At 55.5% G+C, this 20,528-nt stretch overlaps 1 protein-coding gene across 15 annotated transcripts in view; it reads right to left on the bottom strand.

Annotated features, from left to right (window-relative positions):
• Positions 1–20,528, bottom strand: part of LOC119437638 (protein spitz-like) — a 190,847-nt gene that overhangs the window by 19,299 nt on the left and 151,020 nt on the right. For 6 of the 15 annotated variants that reach the window (XM_049660084.1, XM_049660085.1, XM_049660089.1 and 3 more), the window contains one exon: positions 10,841–10,992. The exons of 5 other annotated variants lie outside the window; for them this stretch is intronic. In XM_049660084.1, the coding sequence (XP_049516041.1) occupies positions 10,841–10,992 (152 nt within the window). Of the gene's footprint in view, positions 1–10,840; positions 11,020–20,528 lie in introns of all 15 variants that reach the window. 4 more of the 15 variants (XM_049660080.1, XM_049660081.1, XM_049660082.1 and 1 more) reach the window with 1 other exon arrangement.

Here is a 20,528-nt window from a genome sequence, read left to right as displayed (position 1 = left end):
GAAATCACAACGGCAGGATATTCACCGCCACTTCGTTCTTCACAGTGCAAACAAAAGAACTCGAAGAGGAGGCGAATGGCAAAACGGCTGTGGTCTAACGGGAGCTCAAAGGCGGGGGAAAAATAAAAAAAAGTTGGAAAGACACCGTGGAGGTCAATCGGCGTTTCCGTCACAGAATTGGCTGGCCGACGACTCTGCGTCGGCCAATGGTGGTGATGGATGGCCAAGTGCGTCGTTAAAAATACGAAATAATAAATTTAGGAAAAACGGGGGTGGGGGGGGTGGGAGGATCAGCAGCCCACCCCATACCCGTAACGCCGTGGACGACTTTGCTGCGTTGCGAGCGACGAAGAGGCCCGATCCACGAACCGAGGCCGTTCGTGGAGGAGACAAAACGGCCGCGCCGCGAAGAGAGACAAGGGCCTAGGGCCTACAGCCGCCCTTGGTTCTCAAGGCTCGCGACCTGGCTCGCATCGGGCGTTCGATTTGCGCGCCGCCACAGTCGCGCCGCGAGGCTATACACGCAATGCATTCCGGCGAGGTTCCCAAGGAGCGGCGTCCGCGACAACCCCGGCGTCCGTGAAAATGCGCGCCACTACATTCGCGGATCTGGCGAAGGAACCTGGAGGCCACGCTCCAGCCGGGCCCCGTTAGGATAGACGCTCACACAATACAGTCAAGTGCGTGTCTATCGTAATAAACTTAATAAACTATATAATAATAATAATAATAATAATACTAATAATAATAATAATATAATAATAATAATAATAACAAAGTTTATGGTACACGGATAGTATGCCACAGCGCAAATATTTCGCTATGTATGCGCTCTATGCTTGCAATGTGCCTTAACATGGCATGCAGGACGTTTCCGCGCGGACCATTCGTGCTTTTCCAAGTTTCAAAAAAAAAAAAAAAAAAAACTCTTATGCACCTCCTGTGCAATGATTTTAGATAGGGTGTGTGTGTGTGTACAGCGTGTATGAACGACACTGTCAATAGACAGCCTCAATGATCGGGCGAGCCAGAGGATACATATACGTCGTACCCGAATCCAGAAGGCCACGGTATATACACAACGCACGCGCCGCGAGGGGTGTTACAATGGCGACGGCTCGAGAGCAGAAAGGGTAGACTACCTGGCTCTCAATGCCATTGCAGAGACTGGCTATCTTATAATCCCAACCACAATAATTCCTTGACAATTCTTTTTATAGCGTCTCGTCAACGTATACTAGTCGCTCAATGAGGTGATCTCCAGAGGCGTTCCCAGCAATGCTACTCAATTCCTCCAACCGAATATCGATGGAGGAATTTGCAGCCTCTGAGACTCAGTTAAAAAAAAAAAAGGACACACGTGAACTTGATTATAATTTCCCGAGGCGATAACCGACGCGACAAACGCCAGCTGCATAAGAACGCATCACTATACGCGCGGATGAGACGAACGAACAAATGTTCAAACCACGCGCCTCGCCAAGTCGCGACGTGTCCTATACACCGACAATCGGGGGGAAGACAGGCGCTATATCAAAGGTGCAACCCGCTATTTGCATTTTTGTTGCTTTACCGAACACACATTTCGAATGTATATCTTTCTACCTTCATTCAATCCTCCCCACCTGCCTATAAAGCCTTCGTGAGCGGCACCGCACAAACGCTGGAACACTACTATAGGGAGGAAACAAAAAACACACAGCCACGACTGCTATACAGACCAAGCCAGATGACACGCAGCGCACTAGCGAAATAATGTTAGCGTAACAGAGGCAAACCACAAGATGAAAAAGAAGAGAAGCGATACACGACGAGGGAGAGACTGCTAAGGGAAAGGAGCGAGACGAGGGTGGATCAAGCCGCGGCAGCGAGAAGGACATGGGGTAAGTTGGGTGGTAGGGGGGGGGGGGGGTTAGGGGACTAGCAGACGACGCCGAGGGGAGCAGACGACGCCGAGGGGGCCAGAAAGCTTCTGTGCAGACGAAATGGAGACGGAACGAATACGAAAACGCAAAAAGCCAGAGCACGACGCTAGGTCGAAGGACTGTCTCGTTCCTTTCCAACCGGAAACAGGGACGGAAACGGAAGCGCTGCTCCGAGCAGCAGCAGCAAAACGGGGAGAACGCGCACGGCTGCAGAAAAGCGCAAAAACGCGAGTACACCGGAGGGGGGGAATGGGGAGACTGGATGCGTGAAACCGCTGAAGAGCGCGCCTTAGAAGGCGGCACGAGAAGAATCAGATGAGGGCAGCAGAAAGAGCGCACGAGCAGCAGGGAGATTTCATTGTCACCTCGCACGTCGGACGTCGCCAACGGCTCCGTGACTGCCGCCGCCGCCGGCCTAGCTGCTGGAGCGCTATTCTTTGGCGCTTGGTGCCCCGGCTCGGATCGCCCATCACGCAGCCAGCGACCGGCTCGCGGAAGGAAAAGGGGGAAACCGAGATATCGAAACTCCCCCTCGTATACGACCTCAAAGCACTGCAGCCGCCCGACAAGAAAGCCGCACCGGGCCTCGTGCGTATACGGCCGCGTCAGCAAAACGAAAGAGCGAACGAGCACCTTGATCCAGACAGGCAGATTTCGACGCGTTTAAAGCATTGCGAGGGCACGTGCGAATCTGCAACTGACAACGCTGGATCTTTCTCGCATTTCAGTAAGGCCCAGAAGAAGGGGGGTGGAAGGAGAGGACGCGGGTGAGAAGGTACGCGGCGATCGCACTTTTGTGTTCAAGTCAAGAAAAAGTCTGACGCAGCAAATAATAAGTCACGACTGTTACACCGATTACTTGGGTAAGGTCACATGGGCCTCTGCGATATCCGTCCCGACTACATGAGGCGGTGCTTTCAACCAACGAGAGTTGCGTGTGCAACGTATCGGCAGTCCTGGACCGTCCGGGACCACTAATCGGAGAGGTTACCTATACAAAATCGCGAACCTACCAATTCTGCTAGCTACATACGCGAGTTCCTCATCAATGCCACAGACATAAAACTGTGTCCTGCCTTCCACAACCTCACGAAATCGAACAGGCGCAGACGCCGTTCACGCGAACGCAACAGCGAACTTTAGAAGCCCAAGGAGGCCGAAGCGGCGCTTGCTGAGGGCCACGCGACCAGGAATTCCGTAGCAGTGCGGTCCAACGCTCCTCTTCGGCGCACTGCACGCCCGATGGCCACGCATCGGCGGACGCCAATCGTACTCTTCCTTCTGAACGAGCGCCAACACTCGCTACCGATACAACCTCCGGCGCCGTCTCTTATTATTTTCTAACAGCGTTCGTCCGCGCGCTTCCTTGTCCATTGTAGTACTGAGGAGGCGGCCTATGTAGACAATAGCTTTCATACTAGACCCGCCGTCGTGTCTCGCTAACTTTGCGCAATCTCCTACGCAACGTTCCGCGCCGCTCTTGTACACGGTTAGGTTGAAACTGTCCACAGCATGCCGCCGACGACTTCGTCAGCAGGTTGGCATCATCGAAGATAATACGACGTCCGAGTCCAATCCTTGTACACTCCCCGACATGAATCTGCAGCCGTATTTGTAATACCGCCATCTTAATTGCAGGGAACGCGCGGAGATATCAAAATCGGACGCTATACGTGCCACCGCGCTGGGGGAACACACGGCACCTTTTCGTGGCCCACGGCTTCCGCGAAGGGGTTCCCCTTCGCTCGTTCCGGAGTGGAACGAGCGAGTCGACAGAAAGGAGGAGGCCGCCAACAAACGCGCAACACGGCGGGGGTGGCGCGTTCTATTCTCAGCGGCCCGGGTTATGCGCACTGCGCAGGGGCGTTTGGCCGGAACAAACATAGGCGGCGGCGGCGGCGGCGGGGCGGCGACCGCATGCACGGTCTGGGCCGGCAACGTGGAGTCAAACCGGGCCAACAGACAGGGCGTTGTGTGTGCCGGCCGCCGCGAGGGGAGAGAGAGAGAGAGAGCCAGCTAGGATGGGGTAGATGCGATGACGCACAATGAATGTGTTTGCAAGAAACCACGCCCCCTTAATAAGGGACGCTTAAAGCGGCCGACACGGGTCGCTTTTGACGAACGAGAGATGACGTGGAGACACACGCGGACGCATCCCGATGGGGGCGACCGCTCCGCCGTACCTTCGGTCGAATTTCAGCCATACAGTGCGGCCCAGCGCAGGTCGTCGTACTGGTAACGTGCGCGCGTAGTCGCTCGAGTTCGAATCAACTGCCTGCAGGAAATCAAGCGAAGTATATATGCTCTAGCCATCCCGCGTGCCGTAGGCAGTGTCTCTCGGTCTTGTCGTAAACGGTTTGGGGCGCGGCTAAACTGGTTGCAGAGCTATAGACACGCGTACGAGAATGAACTTGGTCAACAGCTGTAGCGCATCAGTCAATTCGCAGCTAAAGTCAAGGCCAGTGAACGTCTAGTCTCCACATTACTGGCTCCTGAACAGCTGCCACGGAGCCGTCGTCGACGGCCTCCACGACGGAGACCGCGCGCTGTGTGTCTGCCGAGACGCCGGTGCGTGCGCTCGGGCGACTTGAGAGACGTCCGCTGGCGGCGGCAAACGCCAGGACGCGTATGTAGCACAGACAGGAGCGCGCTCGGGGGCCGCGCACGGGAGAGGAACGAAAGAAGAAAAAAGGGGCAGCGCTCGCCGTAGCCGCGGGGGCCCTAATCACCGTCCGGCCAGAGGAGAGGTCCAGCCAGCCAAGGGGAAACAAGGCGCCACGGCTGAGCGGCCAAGCGAGCAGGGAGCCTTCACCCGTTCGCCGGCCGACAGCGCTGGCGGCGCCGGAGAGCCCTCCTCACACTGCCGAGCTTGTGTATACACGGCTGCACGGCACATATCGCGCGACTTGAGCGTGCGCGCCTCTCGCTTTTCGGCGCGGGGCGAACGAACTCTCTGGGCAGAGAGGGGCGCTGCGCGTTCACACAAGCGGTGCCGGCTGATACGCGACAAACGCGCGTCATTATGCCATCCGAACAACGCGGTGACCAATCGAGGAGGCATCGCCCGAGTTTGGACGACGTGGCACCATCCGTAGACCAGCAGCCCCCGCGCATCGGCAAGCATCGCGTTTAACAAAGTCGGGGGACCTTGCAGCTAGCGCCTCTCGAACGCTGCGTAAGCCACTTGTCGAACAGGAGTGGATTTGCGTCGAGGTCAGCAAGCGCAAATAAACTCCTGAAACAACGAGCCTTGCCATTCAATTAGATAACTGTTCTTTTTTTTTTTCCCGCCTCTGCGATTGTTTAGAAAATAGTGGAGGAGATGGGGGCATAGTAACTATATACGATAATAAACTTTCGGAAACATTAAAGTCAAATACGTGCGGAAGGGTTCACTCTTACTGCCAAGTAACCCTTCGTAATGCAAAGGCAAGCTTTCTTTACGAAATACTCGAGCCTGCTTTAAACGACTTGGTTTCTGTATCTTCTTCAGCAAATGGATGCGGCGTACAGGTGTAGAAAGCCACAGGGAAGGCCGACACGCGTCCGTCATTCCACGTAAAGGGTGGTCGAACACGAAAGGGTGGTCTTAGACAATGTAAATTCCCTCAGACCACCCTAACATAGAAATCGCTCGGCTCGTTTTGGCAACTATTATCAAAAGCAGGAACGACAGCAGGAGAGCTAGAACGGTTGCCCCGAAACTTCGAGCTCTGCTTAGAGCAAAACCTGCAACCGGGCACCGTATCCAGTGACCCTGCACACTGCGAAGGACCGCAACGTATAGAATTTACGCACTACGTTACCACTTTGCCGTTACCGCCCCTGCCACGCAGGTACGGATAATGTGTGGTAACGGTACGAAGAGTGGCAACGTTATGCTATAACGCTCCATTAGCCAGATTTCTTTAAATAATGGCGCTGCTGCTCACCGTTACCGATCTAGTGAACTGCCTGGTTCGCCCATACTCAGCGTCACGCATGCACCTGGCAGGGGCGGCGCGGATTGTTCGGTGAACGGAACGACAACGTCAAGCGGTAAAGGTCAGTTATAACAGCCAATAGTAAAACTATAATGAACTTATTAAATAATTTATTTAAAAAAAACTAAAGAAACTGCAGTGATGGTCGACACTGTCAACAATGTACGTGTCGTCCTTCAGTTCAGAGGCAAGTTTGTTTGTCTTTTCTGCCTTCGCATTCCTAGGCGGTGGTTCGCCGAGCGGCTTCCGCAGCGCTGGGGGCGACCGACCCCCGGCGGCAGCTGTGCGCAATGGCGTGCTCTCGAGTGAGCGCGCCAGCAGCAGTGCGGATCCCAGGTGGCGCGGACGTGTGGTGCGCAACGAAGCCGTCCCGAGCACCGCGGAAACAGTGCCTCCTCCTATCTGCTGTCGCGCTACCTGCCAAACAGCACGCTGGCCGGACCTGGCGCGCATTGTGCGTTCGCTTCCGCGCGCGACGTTCTCCGGAGTGGTCGTCCCGGATGCAGCCGGTCCGCCGTTCGACGGATATGCCTGCTCGAGGGCCGAGGAAAAAAAAAAAAAAAAACGCGCGTGCCACGGCTACAACGAGGGACCAGATGCCACACGGGCAAAAGATTTCCGAGAGGGGAGAGAAAGAAGTGTGAACACGTAAACAAGGAAAAAACGATAACGCTTTCTGGATCCATAGCGCAGTCGAGTGCATGCAATGACACCTGCCTGGCACTCGCTGCTCTGTACGCGGACGGAGGGTGCACGCGTGCGCAGTTTCTTATGAACGAGGAGGAGGAAAAGAAAATCCAAATCAACGCTGTGTATTTTTCAGTTTCGAAATCGCTCCTATGCGTGCACAACCGCTTTCGCAAGCAACGTGGAAACGCGTCTTTCGAAACGCACGGATATTCAATTCTGCCAAGCGCACTGAAATTGCTAAAGTAATGTTACGACCCGACAACGCAGTCGGAGAGTGCTTAGCGGGTAAAGAGAACCCGTTTCAAACGAAACGAGAATTAAAACTTTCACGTCCAGTAGGCTAAAAAGAAATGGGCCGTAACAAGGAAGCGGTCATCCTCGCGCGTGAGCGCAGACACGTCCGTTAGCCACCGATGTGCTCGAAAAAAAAAAAAAAAAAAGAACTAGTCGTTCACCGCCTCACGAAATGAAGACGTCGGTCTACAACAACACCCGCCACGAGTGACGTTTCGCGAAAGTGGAGAAAGAAGAACGAGACGCACACGCGACCCTCCAGCTACCCCCCGCGCATCCGCTCCCCTAACCTCACGCACGACTCTCGCTCTCGGAGACGTTTTTTCTTTCTCTCTCTTTTTTCTCCCCCAGCGCGTCTGTTTGCAAAACGTAAAACGTGCACATTAGAAGCGACCGTGGCCAATCGGCCCCTCGTCCAGCCCTCTCCTTGATAGCGCCGGCATTCTGTGTCCAGCTTGCTCTTTTGCAGGTCTCTTCTTCCAGCACACTATGGTTCGCCAAAGAACGATGGCGTGCGGGGGCCATTGGGAGGGAGGCAGTAAGGGGGAGGCGAGTGGATTCCGCGCAGAGGCCGAAAGCGAGACAGGAAAGGTCGCAACCCGCGGCGCATAGCCGGACCTCTTTAGAAGAGGAGGCCAGCGCCTCGAACCAAACACCGCGCCGCGCGCGCGCGGAGAGAAACGCGACCACCCGCACGCGCACGGCTACGGCTCGCGAAGGAATGCAGCTTCGCCCCCCCCCCCCCCCCCCCCCCCGCCTCAGAAACCGCCCCCACTTCGGCCACCACAAGCCACTGCTCGCGCGCAGGAGGGCTTCGGCGCGGCGGCAGAGGCAAGTTCCGTTTCGACGACTCGGTAATTGAAGACCGCGTCTAACGAAGACATCGCCGCTGATACCCTGCTGGCTCACCACAGCCACTCAGCTCCTGCGCCGCGCTTTGTCTACCTGCGCTGGCTGTGCTGTAATCGCTGGGAAAAGCGAGCACACCTCGTTCGTGGCGCCGCCTGCTCGATTCCAACGCCACTCACAACACTCCCCCTCTCCGTGGTCCAGCCCCAAACGTCCTCTTTTCTCGCCATTATTATGTTTCACCTGCTAGTTCAAGGGCCACTGCGCAGCCGCCGCGTCTCTCACAACGAACGTGCGGCTAAAGACTTTCCGATGAGAGTAAATAATGATAAAAAAAAAAGAAAAGAAGAAAACTGCCACCTAGAAGCAGCCTCGGTGTAGGAAAGAACTGGCGCGGTACGGAGGCACCACTCCTAGAGTGCCGCCCGCGTTACTATTCCCCAAACCGTGGGTGTTCGCCGCTCTCAGAAACAGGGAACGCGCACTGGATGCTCCGATGTCTGATTTTGTTGCGCCACAATGATCCCGAACATGATACCCTGAGTCAACTGGACTACTACGCAGGACTGAGGGGAGGGAAAGGGGGGGGGGGGCGGCATGCAAACCAGAGTTTTATGCAGTGACATTACCGAAGTACGAAACACTAACATTCAATCGGGAGCAAAAAAAACCTAACACCTGCAGCGACTATGCCCTTGCGCCAGTATAATCTGCATTTTGAATTTACCAAGGTAGTATCGCATGCGCAACGCCTTCTTCAAGCATCAGATCCATTTCTAACTTGCTACTGGTGCGTACAAACGAAAGCCTGGCCATCACTGTTCCCGCGTTGGCCTCTGTACAGCAGAGGTTACCTTCAGGGATAATTTCGGGAATGTAGACACCGCGACCGCACGGCGACAACGCCGAAGAGACAGAGTGAGACGCAACAAAAGAGAGGCAGCGGCGCGCAACACGCGCGACTAGCAGTACGAGGCGACCTCCTCTTCTTGCGGCTGTTTTTGAGGAGCCGCGGAAAACCGAAGAAAACGTACGCGAAAAAGAAAAAAAAGAAAGAAAGGTACACGGGACGCGTCAGGCAAGGTCGCCACCAGGAAGTCGACCTTCGGGAGGCCCCGGAAAGGTATTTCTCTGCTCGGGCCGATTCCCGGAAACCACCACCGGCACACAAGGAAGCCGCGGCGCGCAGGAAAATAAATAAGCCGCGATGTCCCGAGAGCTAGCTAGCTGCGCAAAGGAGCAAAGAAAGGCGAGTAAAACGGAAGCAGGGTGCCCCGAGGAATACAGGGAACGACGGAGGGGCTGCAGAAAGAAAGATACGGCGGGAGAAACGCCGGAGAGCTTGGGGACAGCGGAGAGCTGCCGCTGCGACGAGGCGAAGAAAAAAGGCACCGACCAACGAAGGTGCGACGATCTCAAAAAGCGCCGCCGCCGGTCGAAGGAAGATTTACGACCGCTGCCGACGCCGCGGGCACTGCAATGCGGTACTACGTGACAGGGAGGAGTGCAAGAGAGACGCGCCTCGGTCAGCGCGCACAAAGGACCCGCGCTTTCTCGAAGAACAGCAACGTCCACCGTATATGCCACCACGTCGGCGACGGCTCTTGCCGGGGCGGCCACAGCGCAACACAGTCACAGGGTGTAAGGCTAGACGGCAGTGACGACGGGGCCATCGCCGAGTGCCGACACAGCGTGACCTCTTAATTCTTCCTACTTTCGGAACTAAGACTGACGTCTAGCTCTGACGACACAGCGTGCTTCCGTCACGCTGCTGCCCCGCCATAACGACGGTCGCAGCCTGGAACGATTCACTCGAAGCCAAGCGCACTAGACGTGCTTTTGTCAAAGAGCACTAGGCAGTTCCTTAAGGCACCCGGGGCCCCATGCTGCCAGGTGCTGTATTATTTCTCTTTAGTTATACGTCCACCGCCTATAAGACAGCTCGACTAGCATAGGACTAGCACGATAACAATGAAGAGCATAAACGCAAGATAGGAACATGCGGAGCCGGTAGAAGGGGGGGAGGGAAAAAGGGTGGGAAGAGGCGAAGGCGCTGCTGCAGAGTCGTGGTATATCAGCACTTGGTCGCGTGCTTGCGTGAGCGCGGATTTACCACGTTGCTCGAGAGCTGTGCTTTAACGCGCGCGAGACAGAAACAAACAAGCAAGCAAAAAATCAAGCAGGGAGGAAAAGGGAGGCGGTAGAGAACGCCCCTTGGGGCTAAAGCCGGTCACCAGGTGTTCTTGGCCCGACTCCCCTCCTCGAAGGCAGGCAAAAAGAGGGGACGAATGGGGGGAAGAAGCAGGAGAGAGAATACAACACTGCCTCAAACGTGCGTGCGTGCGTGCATACGTTCACGTCCCGGTGCGCAATGAGGAGAGAGAGACAACGGGCCAACCGCGGCGCACGCGCGAACAGCAAGGCTGCGTGCTCGCGCGCGCGTCCCGTTAGCGCTTGGGATCAAGAAGAAAAGGTAGGGAGAAAAAGCGGGAGGGCTAGACGCGCCTTGGAAAACTACTGCGCGCGACGGTGCGGGGAGTAGTGTAGAGAGACTGCCAGCGCTGCTGCACGAAGCAGCCGTCCTCCCCCCCCCCCCCAACACCGTTCTGTTCCCTTTCGTAGAAAGACAGCCTCCGCTTTCTATGGACAAGAGCTGCGCATCGCGCGACGATAGGGTGATACTATGCAAGGAGAAAACACTATGCAGAGAAGGTAACAGGGTACACAGTCAGAACAAGTCAGGCAGCCGACACACGAGCAGGGTGGAGCCGCATGTTCCCGAATCCCAAGTGGTAACGGATCCGAGTTCATGCCCCTCACTAAAAACACGTGTCGGAGATAAAAATGATATAAAGAAGGAGAAGAAAGCGAATAAAAGACAGTGGTCAAATGCATGCGCGCGTATTACACCAGCAGTCAAATCCCGGCTGTGAGCGCTCCGCAAGGCACCGCTATAGCCAAGTGGAAGAGCAGTAACGGCGTGCTGCCCTTAGCGAGAGGACGCCGACACGTTTACGGAGTTTCATCCGCTAAAGACATTACCAGAGCTCGATTTTCATGAGACTTGCAGCTGAGCTCCTAATCCGGAGCTTTCCGTACCTGCTATCCGGAGGAGCGCAGCGGCGAGCACGATGAACAGGAGCCAGCCGGGTGGGCAGGTGGCCAGCCTCCGAGAGTCAACCTGCAGCAGGCCCTTGGGCCACCAGGGACCGCCCGCTCCGCAGCTGGACGCCGGCGAAGGAGACGAAGAGAGGAGGAGGAGGAGGAGGAACCAGCGCCTGCGCAAACAGCAGCCATCAGTCACAGTACGCTTAGACATTCGACACTATACAACAAATGAGCGTGTGTGTGTGTGGGGGGGGGGGGGGGGGGAAGAGGCGCCTCAGCCATGTACTACATTTGAGATTTCGGCACAACAGGGTCCCGGGCACCAGAGGTCGCAGCACACCTTCAATTAACCTTCGAGGACATGAGACAACTTTATCCATTTATGACCAGATGGAGCACACGCACCGCAAAAGGGTTCCTGAAAAAGTCCCGCCAATACCGAACAATGCAGAAGAGGGAGGGGGGTAGGGGTATTGCGGGAGGCGTTATTGCCCGCGCGTCGTAAAACTTTTGTGTCACTATGGAGACAGCTTCGCCCGGCGTGACAATCGAGCAAGCTGATGGCATCTTCGACTGGTCGTTTCCGAACGCCCAGACAGCGATCGTGGTTTCATCGTGCAGTGAAGCTTGCAGTCGCTGCCTTATGCACGACCTCCGAGTTGAAACAAGTCAAGGATGCCGTTCTTGACATTAGCACGAGAAAGTACCCGACGGTGATCACGATTGGCGAAGTCAACTTCAATTGCTGCGGCTCAGTTCTGCTACACACTGCCTCGACAGTGCGATTTGAGGACAAAATGAAAACGCGACGAAGCCTAAACCAAGACGCTCCGTTTCATTTTGCCGACTGGAAATCAATGGTTCATTATTGTAACAACGGTCAGTCACCAAAAGTATCACCAACAACAATTTATAGAGTTCCACGCCGTATTTTTGGGAATGGAGGAAGGGAGGGGGGGGGGGGAGGGGCTCTGGTATTAATTCTGATCACCTGCTGTACACTTTTAGCGCGACAAATTTATGCCGCGTTCCCCACCACTGGGACCGGATGTCGGATGGCAAACGCGCGGCTTCGTGTTCAGCGGCGGAATCCCATAGCCGCTCACCCGACGGGGAAGGTGAGATTCCGATTCATGCTTCACCATGGCCATTACCTGCGACTGGCACTAGCACCACGCCAACGAAGTGACACTGCGTCTCACAGACGTGAAGGACATCTCAACAGCGAAGCGCGCACGCCCGATCAAAGCGGCGCTAAAGTTGCCCGTTTAACCGGGGCTGATGGGGCAGATCGTTCCCGAACTTCCCACCATGGAGCACACCGCCCTGGAATTGCGCTGTCTGGGGCATCCCTCCTTACGCAAGGCCGTAAGCGACAGCCACTGCAGCGAACGGTATATGCGCGCGCGCGAAACAGGGACGGCGTGCCAGTACAGTGCGTGGGCGACGGGGGTGCAGGGTGATCACCGGGGGCTACGCAGACAGTCGGCGACGACGGAAGCCGCCACGACAGCACGTGCCGGCGTATACATGCAAAAGAGCCGCCCCACCGCGGCGCGACGGAACGGATGGCGGCCAATTGTCACCAGATAAGCGTGGAAAGAATGCAGCGCTGCGACGGCCAGCTCCGGAATGGGACGGCCTGGAACAACGGCGGCCGCGCGGCACGCGAATCAAAGCAGGTCTCCAGAGAAAAACACCGAGGCGGAGGGAAGCAAGAAAGCACAATGAAAGCGAGCCATTTCAAAAGGCACGCAGCATGCAATGCGGCGCTCGCGCCGGCTGCTTATCACTGCGGCATTTCCGCCGTTGCCTCACGCACAAAGATAGCCGGAGACACGAAAGGATGTACCGCGTGTCTGTGAGAAAAAATAGAATAAACAAGCAGAGAGAGAGAGAAAAAAATGAAAGGTGATGAGGGACGGCTACATCAGACGACAGCTATAGAGTTCAGAAGCCACAGCTATAGGAAGTCACCGGTTAGTTGCAACTTAATGGTGTGTCAGTTGCGAAATAACGTGGACACCGGGCGTTTGAGAAATGCTTGCCCCCGGGTTAAGCCGCTCGTACTCTCTAAAAAAGAATGGCTAAGCTGCTCTTAGTCTGCGCTGCGCACCATAGCACCAAGTATCTTTCAGCTTTGAACACGCATTCGTCCTTCGGATAGCCGTTTCTGCTTTCCAGGTCACCTAGATTACTGTAATCACATGTGTGGACGAACGAGCAAACGAGAGTACGTCAAATGGCTGCATGCTCCGAACAAACAAGAGATACAGTAATGCAGGGAGGTTAACCAGAGCTAGTCCTGGTTGATTACTCTGCACGGGGGGAAGTGATTGGAAAGAGAGAGGAACACAAATTAAATTAACCGCATACGCAAATCATGCAAACGGGCATTGTTACCAAAGTGTTATGTATAGGCCCGTGGACCTCGGGAACTTCAGCAAAGCCGATATAGCTTTCTCTGTGGAGTTCCTTTGGGAGGTAAGAAAAAAGTAAGCTTTGTCGCCTACACACGATTAACGGGATCAATGTCCCAGAGCAAAGCAACGAGGGCACACAAGAGCAACCTGAATACTACTACTACAATAGACAAACAAAGGCAAGAAAGAGAGAGAGTTAGAGACGTGAAGTGTACAGATGCAACATCTTGACTGGTTAGCAGGCAAGACGGCGTGACGAGAAGGTGGGCGCAGCATATAGTTAGAAGCGCAAAACATTCGCACCATACCCTGTTATAGGAATGCGCACACGGTTAGCCGAAACGCCGGACGACAAACGGAGAGACTCGGGTTAGACACCGTTTCCTCTTTCGGGCTCCTTAATATTTTCTCGCAAAGTCCCACGAAAAAAAAATTAAAAGGCAACGGTGGCGACAGAGGCGAGGCCGGCGCATTCCACGATCATTACACGCGCACGCGCTTTCTGCAGCTACTACGGCAGCAAGCCCGAGCCGCAGCGGCGGCCCGTTCCCTACTTTTTAACGTCGCTTGCCGTCACCAACGAACCAGCAGCCCACCGCGTAGCAGCCATAGAACTGCGCGCAGCACAGCGCTGTGCCACGCCCCGAGGTTTCGCTCTTTCCTCCGCATTTTCTCGAGATTCTTGCACCCGCAAGACCCAGAGCGGCTCCGCAAGGCGGCAAGCCGCCGTTATTCTTCCTTTGTCTGCCAACTTCCTCGAGAGAAAAGGCTTCTCTTGTAACGTGTGCCGCCGCAGCGGACGCTTGCCTGAAAAGAAGAACTACCCCCCCCCCCCCCTCCAAGCACGCGCAAGACGAGGCCGCCACACTTGCTTGTTGAGCTTCTCTAGTCACAGTGCTCCATTTTCTTGTTCTTAAAACACCACATATATATACCCTCATTTTGCCCAGCATTTCCACTCGTTTTTGCCGAGCACTTTGCCAGCCCGTTTCTCGTGCCTGACAGCACGAAGGGGGAAAAAAAATAGAAACAATAAAAAGAAAAATATAGCGGACCCAGTAAAGCCGCTGCAAGCCGCCCGCGATTATAGAACTCGTTTCGTCGTAAAATCCATCTTTTCGTACTCAAAACGCTCCGAAACAACAACGCGCGCCTGACTACTATACAGAGCACATACTTCTATGATGACCTTCTTCATATAGCTTCATGCAGCAAAGCTCTACAAACGCGGTCACACCTGACTACATCTAACACTTACATGCGAATACAAATAAGAAAAAAAAAAAAACATTCTAGTACGCCGTAAACCTCCATCTTCCCCCATCCCACCCCAACAGCACATTAAGGCTGGATTGCTCCAAAGCACTAATAGAACAGAGGAGTCGTTTTAGAGCTACAGCTGCAGAGGAGCCAATAGGTACAAAACCGGCACTCTGTTGGCCGAGTTTGGCGCAGCACAAATAATGACGTCGGGTGAAAGAGGGACAGCAAGATTTACCTGGTGTGCATAGGGTGTCCCAGCTAACGTTAGCCAAGCTGTTCAGCGAAAGAAAAAAACAAATGTTTTAAAGAACACGGTGCAAGACATGATTTTAAGATCTATGGTGTTCGGTTATCAGAACGCGTGACGACGAACACGGCAGGTCTTATACGTGTATCTTACATCGTGTTAATTTTTTTTTCGTTGAAAAGCTTGGCTAACGTTAGCTGGGACACACGGTATATTCCTCAAGCGCAAAATATTTCTTGTTGCTGAGGTCTGTCGCAGGAAGGCGGAAGTCAGACGTGAGCGTTCAATGTTTGAGACATTCTACGCAACGTACGATTTGTCAATGCTCGCACGATGCTACTGAGCGCAATCGCATACATGTATAGCATAAAACGACTGATAAAAAAAGATAACGCAACACGAGCGCAGGATTCAACAATGGAAGAGCCCCCAACGAATTATTTTCATTGCGAGGACTCGGGAGATCGCCTCAAAGGTCGCGGACGCACGTGCTCCCACCACCTCGGCGTCAAGTACCACGGCGCACTTCGACAGCGTCCGTGAAAGCGCGAGGCATCACGCGCAAAAGCCACGGCTGCAACTCAAAGCCATAACGAGCTCTCAAGAACCGTTTCGAACAGGGCCAAAATGTCCCTTAAAGAAGAGGGAGTCGGAAACCCCAACACACTGCGGCAATATACGATAGGGAAAACTTAATCTGTGCGTTCAAACACCGATTCCCGCAAATCTATCGTTCAGAACTGTATAATTTGTGTGACGAAGGATCCAACTTCTGTATATTATTATTTGGGGCACGAAGGACAAAAATGATCGGTTTAGAATGGAAAATCCGGTGCTCCCTTCAACATGGGCGCAACGCGTACACAGGAGATCACACGAGAGCAACCCAGAGAAAAAGAAAGAAAACGCCGGCGCAGCCCGACCGAAGCACAGCCAGTGCGCTGAGCCGCGCAAGCGTTGACGTTAGCGAAAGCGGTCCGGCCCGGAGACAGCGCGCGGAAACCCTGCAGCAGTGCGACGACGGGTCGTCGAACCTCCGCGGTCGGCACCGCAGGCTTTTTGCCTCGCCGACGACTCGTGGCGGGGCCGCGCTGCTGCGGGAAGGAGCACCGCCTCGCGACGGGGGCCGCCGCTGCGTGGGTGCCCGACACAGCGAGGGCGCGCGCACACAGTGTGTGCCCGGGATCTCGGGCTTCTTCGCGCTCGACCCGATGAGCAGCAGCGTCAGTCAGCTGAGCGCCGCCGCTGACTCATGGCACCGCGGAGGCGGAGGAGAGGCGGTTGCTGTGCCCATAAGAGAGCGCGCTGACGCGAGTCGCTGCTCTCGCGCACGCTTCTTCTCTGGCAGAAAAAAAAAAAAATGAGAACGAACCTGGGGTCACCGGGTGTGTAACCAGCGTCGGGGAAAGAGGAAAACGACCGCGCTATCGCAATTAGACACACACCCGGCAGCAGCAGCGCGCGGCGCGAGGCGCCGGATTGACGCGCACGTCCCGGCCTCTGCCCGTGCCCCAATCGCACGGCAAACTCCGCAGGCCACCCCAATCAAAGCTCCTGCGCCGGGAGGAGGCCTGTCGTCCATCCAACGAGCGCGGACAGAGAAGAGAGACAAGCCGCGGTGGGGCCTCGTTTGCCAAAAGTGACCGCGAGCAGAGAGCAGCCGCCGCACGGCAGCGAGAGAGAGGGAGGGGGGGGGGACCCGTGCCTGTTCCGGGACGGCCGCCGGAGAGGGACCGGGTCGCCGCCGCCGACCGTGGGAAAACCGCCCACACCGCAGGGCCGCCGCTCCCTCGCGTCGGCAAGGGACCGCGGCGGCGTGCGCAGCCACGGCCGCCCAGAGTGGCGCGGCACGTGAACACCGCCGCGACGCTGCTAGCGAGAGCACGCCCCGACGGATCCCTGCCCCCCCCCCTCTCTCTCGCGCGCGCCCAGACGCCGCGGCACCAGTGCAGGTCCAGACACGACGCTCGAGACAGGGTTGATGCCCGGAAAACGGTCTTCCCGAGGCACGCTCGTCTGACACCCGGCAAGCCAACTGCTGCATGCACCGAGCGCTGGGTACAAAAAGGTGTGCGGAGATCCGCGCTTCTGTGAACAAGTTGACTGTCTCGTCAATTTCCAACTGTCCATACACTCAATGGCAAAGTTACGTGTATTATACACGGGATAGAATAGAAAAGTGAAAATGTGTTCATCGTCAGGTTATCGCTTACTTGATACGAAATAAGAAATGGATGCGCGCCGGTACTAGTATAGATCAAACCACCACTGCCATTCTGTGCGTCCTCCACACGCTGTGCACTATGTGGCGGCGTACGCGGACGAGGCGACTTTTGGGGTCCAAACCGGGCAAAGACGCCCTTCCGCACGAGTAACGCACACGAAACAGGGAGAGAAAAGAACGCAGCGGGACAGAGTACAGCCTTTTAGCCAGGACCAAAAAAGCCACGTAAACGAGGACAGGCCGTGCGAACGCCAAAAAAAAAAAAAAAAAAAAGAACGCGACGAGAATCAGATTTGAACGAAGGCGGCACAGCACCGAGGAGATATCAGAGATTTCTTTCTAGAGCAAACCATTGTGCGCCGCGGCGGTGGAGTCAGAAACGAGCGTGACGATCAAAAGGCGCGAAAGTCGTTGACGCCGCGGCCGCAACGCTCCTCCATTCGAGTTTGGCAAGGGAGACGATGACCGTCCACCGCGCGCCGGCGCCACTTTCCCCGATCACGCCCTTCATTCGCCACGGACTCTCTGACGTTAGGAGGCCGCTATACGGCTTGCAGGAAACAATAAACGGGCCGGGACGGACGCCTCACGATCGAACCGCCCAAAATTGAAAACAACCGGCGTTCCGAGCCAAATGAAAAACCTTAGATTAGAACACACATACGCCGACGTTACTAAAAGAGAGAGTTGGAGGGGAGAGGCTCGCAGAAACTCGGAAAGGAACGGCACGACTAGAAGACAACGCCACACCTCCGTCGTGTGTTGCGTATATACAGCAAACCGGCTAAGCAACTCGAAATCACCTGGCGAAATTCTTGGGACCTTTCGGCAGAACCGAATCTCGCAGCACGAGGCAATTTCTTTTTCAGCGTGAGATGGCTGAGCAAAGACGAGTGAACGTCACAAAACAGTCGGCGCTGACAGTTGATCGCGATAGAACTGACTACTAAACAGCAGCCTGCCAAGCCGTAACTTTCACAGAAGACAACTTTTCTCCCTGCGGCTTCCGACACGTTTCACGGCAGGGAATAAGTGGAACACTGCACGCCACTACATAAAAACAATTCTGCGCACTTTCGTTAAGCGCACCGCACTGCGAGATCACGCGACGAGGTCCCCCGCTCCTCCTCCTCGCGAGGCCATGCGTATCCTCCGCCACGCGTCCACGTTATACCATTGTGACAGAACACCAAACCGCACGCGCATGGGCGCGAAGACAACAGGGCGCCAGCGACCACCCGCAGTGGACGACCACAATGGGCCGCACGAACTCCCACGACGCCAGAGCAGGCAGCGTACAGAAGTTATCAATTAGGCGCACACGCGGGAAATCTTCACCACCGCGAGCGCACGTCCCTGTAGCAGATAACCCCAGCGGCATCTCTTGGGGTCTCGGGACACAAATGCCCGAGAGCCCTTGAGAAATGAACGTTCCCATGCCAGCGTGACCGCGGCGGCACTGGGACGAGCATGTGGCGCGGTACCGGCGGAACTCTGAAGCGGCCGCTCGAGACGAGAGCTTCCGGGAGGCAGCAGCAAAGTTGGAGAGCCACTTCAGGGCCTGAGCTTAGCTAAGTCTAGTAGCGCGCTTAAATTCTAGTGGCCCGCGAACTCACGAGAAAGACCTGGGTGAAAGGGGGGGAAAAAAGTAATAACAAGGAGAATTGCCATGAGAATCACGGAGACAATCGAAGGAGAAGCATACTACTGTGGCACAGATGAAGTACTTAGATAAGGCCCGCAAACATCTGGAACGGGTTCACTGTATACACCGTAGCAGCAAACACGCGGGGAACACATTACCAACGAGGGCCCTTCCCAACGAACGAGCACAACGCGGCCCTCAAAAACAGCGCCAACCAGGTTCAGGAACGGGCCCGCGAACCACAGGAGAATCGTTCGGCATTTTGGTGCGCGGCACGTCGGACCCGCGCCAGCCGCCCGTTCTCCCCCACGGCGGCCTTGCTCAGCAGCAGCAGAGAGAACTCGGCGCTGTTGCGAGGGTCGGACAAAGGCCCTCCCACAGATGCGTGCCCGTACACGCAACCAAGCGCGCAGGTGGCCGCGGCGCGCTTTCTTGCTTTCACGACGGCGCGTCGCCGACGATGCTTCATCGCAGAACTAATGAGCGCGATCGATGACAGCAGGTCTGTCGGTCTGTCGGACACATGCGCAGCTCCTAGTAATGCTTCCCGACTTCGCGAATTCGGTGCACAAGCGGCAGATCGGATGAAACGAAACGGGAAAACCGGACAAACAGGACCCGTCACCGACCCTGAGTAAGAGGCGAACCTATAGGCGAGGAGGTGCAACACCACTTGCAACATTCCGACTATAGGAATGCTGCAAGTGGTTCCGTAAAATGAATGATTATGAAGCGACAGCTGCAGTCAGGATACTTCAATGTCACGCCTGCATTTGTTTAGCGCTCCTATTAAAATGGGTTACCCAGAAGATGCAGCGAAAATTATGACAAGTGTAAAGCGAACACTAGATAAAAAAGAAAGAAAGGGTGGGAGGAGCGGACAATGAGACGAGCTACGAAACCGTACCGGAAAAACACACACGGGGACAGACTGCGCGGGACTCTAAAAGGTACTCGGTGCGTTTACGAAAGGCGCGCACCCCCGGCGGCACCGGATTGTAGGGGGCCACACGTACAGTGTTTTCCGGCGAGAAACCCACTTACGGGCGCCTTAATATTAGACCAGTGGAAAGAAAAACGCGTGGGCCGCACACTGGTGGGAAAGGAATTCGCCCATGTACAGGTACTCTTCCCGACTCGCCAGACCGCTCCGCTCACTCGAAGAACGAAAAAAAAAATAAGTTGGACGTTTTCAGCTTTCACGGCACCGCAGTTCGCTTAACGCGGACAAACCTCAACGTCGAAGACGTATAAACAACGAGCTCGCAAGTTGCTTAGACCCCAGCGCTTATGTACTCAAACGGTGTCAGTCCGGCTATTTCCATTGACTAGTAAGTGGCGCCATATATGAAAGCGCATGCGACCTGACCAATATCTTCGTACGAGAAATGCACAGTGTCCTAACCCACGCGGCCCGCGAGGGTTGCCTGCACGTGTATCTAGTTCGGGTGACGCCGCGCAACACGTTCATTCATTTTATTACCCAACAGATTGAGAGGGAGCGCGCTTGTCGCCTGGTGGTTACTCCGAAACAGACGGTCCCGGCCCTCCTCCCCATCCTTGCTCTTAATGCCCAAAATTTCGGCGGCTTTGTGCCTGCGGTAGGGCGAACGGCTCACGTCGCCCAAAAAAACAATCGTCAGCAGCGGACTCTTCACCCTCTCGTGCCTCGGTCGTCGGGCAGCAGCAGCAACAGCAACGGAGAGTCGCCCGCCACCACCAGCGACGGGGGTGGACAGCGGTGAAGGGGCGCCCGGAAGCCACCACTGGAGCGGAACGCCCATACGTCACCCGCCGAAAGAGGAGCCAACGACCGCGCCCGCCAGGCACAGCCGCAACACACATACAACGCGCAGCGCCGCCACACCGACTACTCG

This window comes from Dermacentor silvarum, chromosome 1 (assembly GCF_013339745.2).
Source record: "Dermacentor silvarum isolate Dsil-2018 chromosome 1, BIME_Dsil_1.4, whole genome shotgun sequence".
Taxonomy (NCBI): Eukaryota; Metazoa; Arthropoda; class Arachnida; order Ixodida; family Ixodidae; genus Dermacentor; species Dermacentor silvarum.
This window is presented reverse-complemented; position numbering and strand designations above follow the sequence as displayed.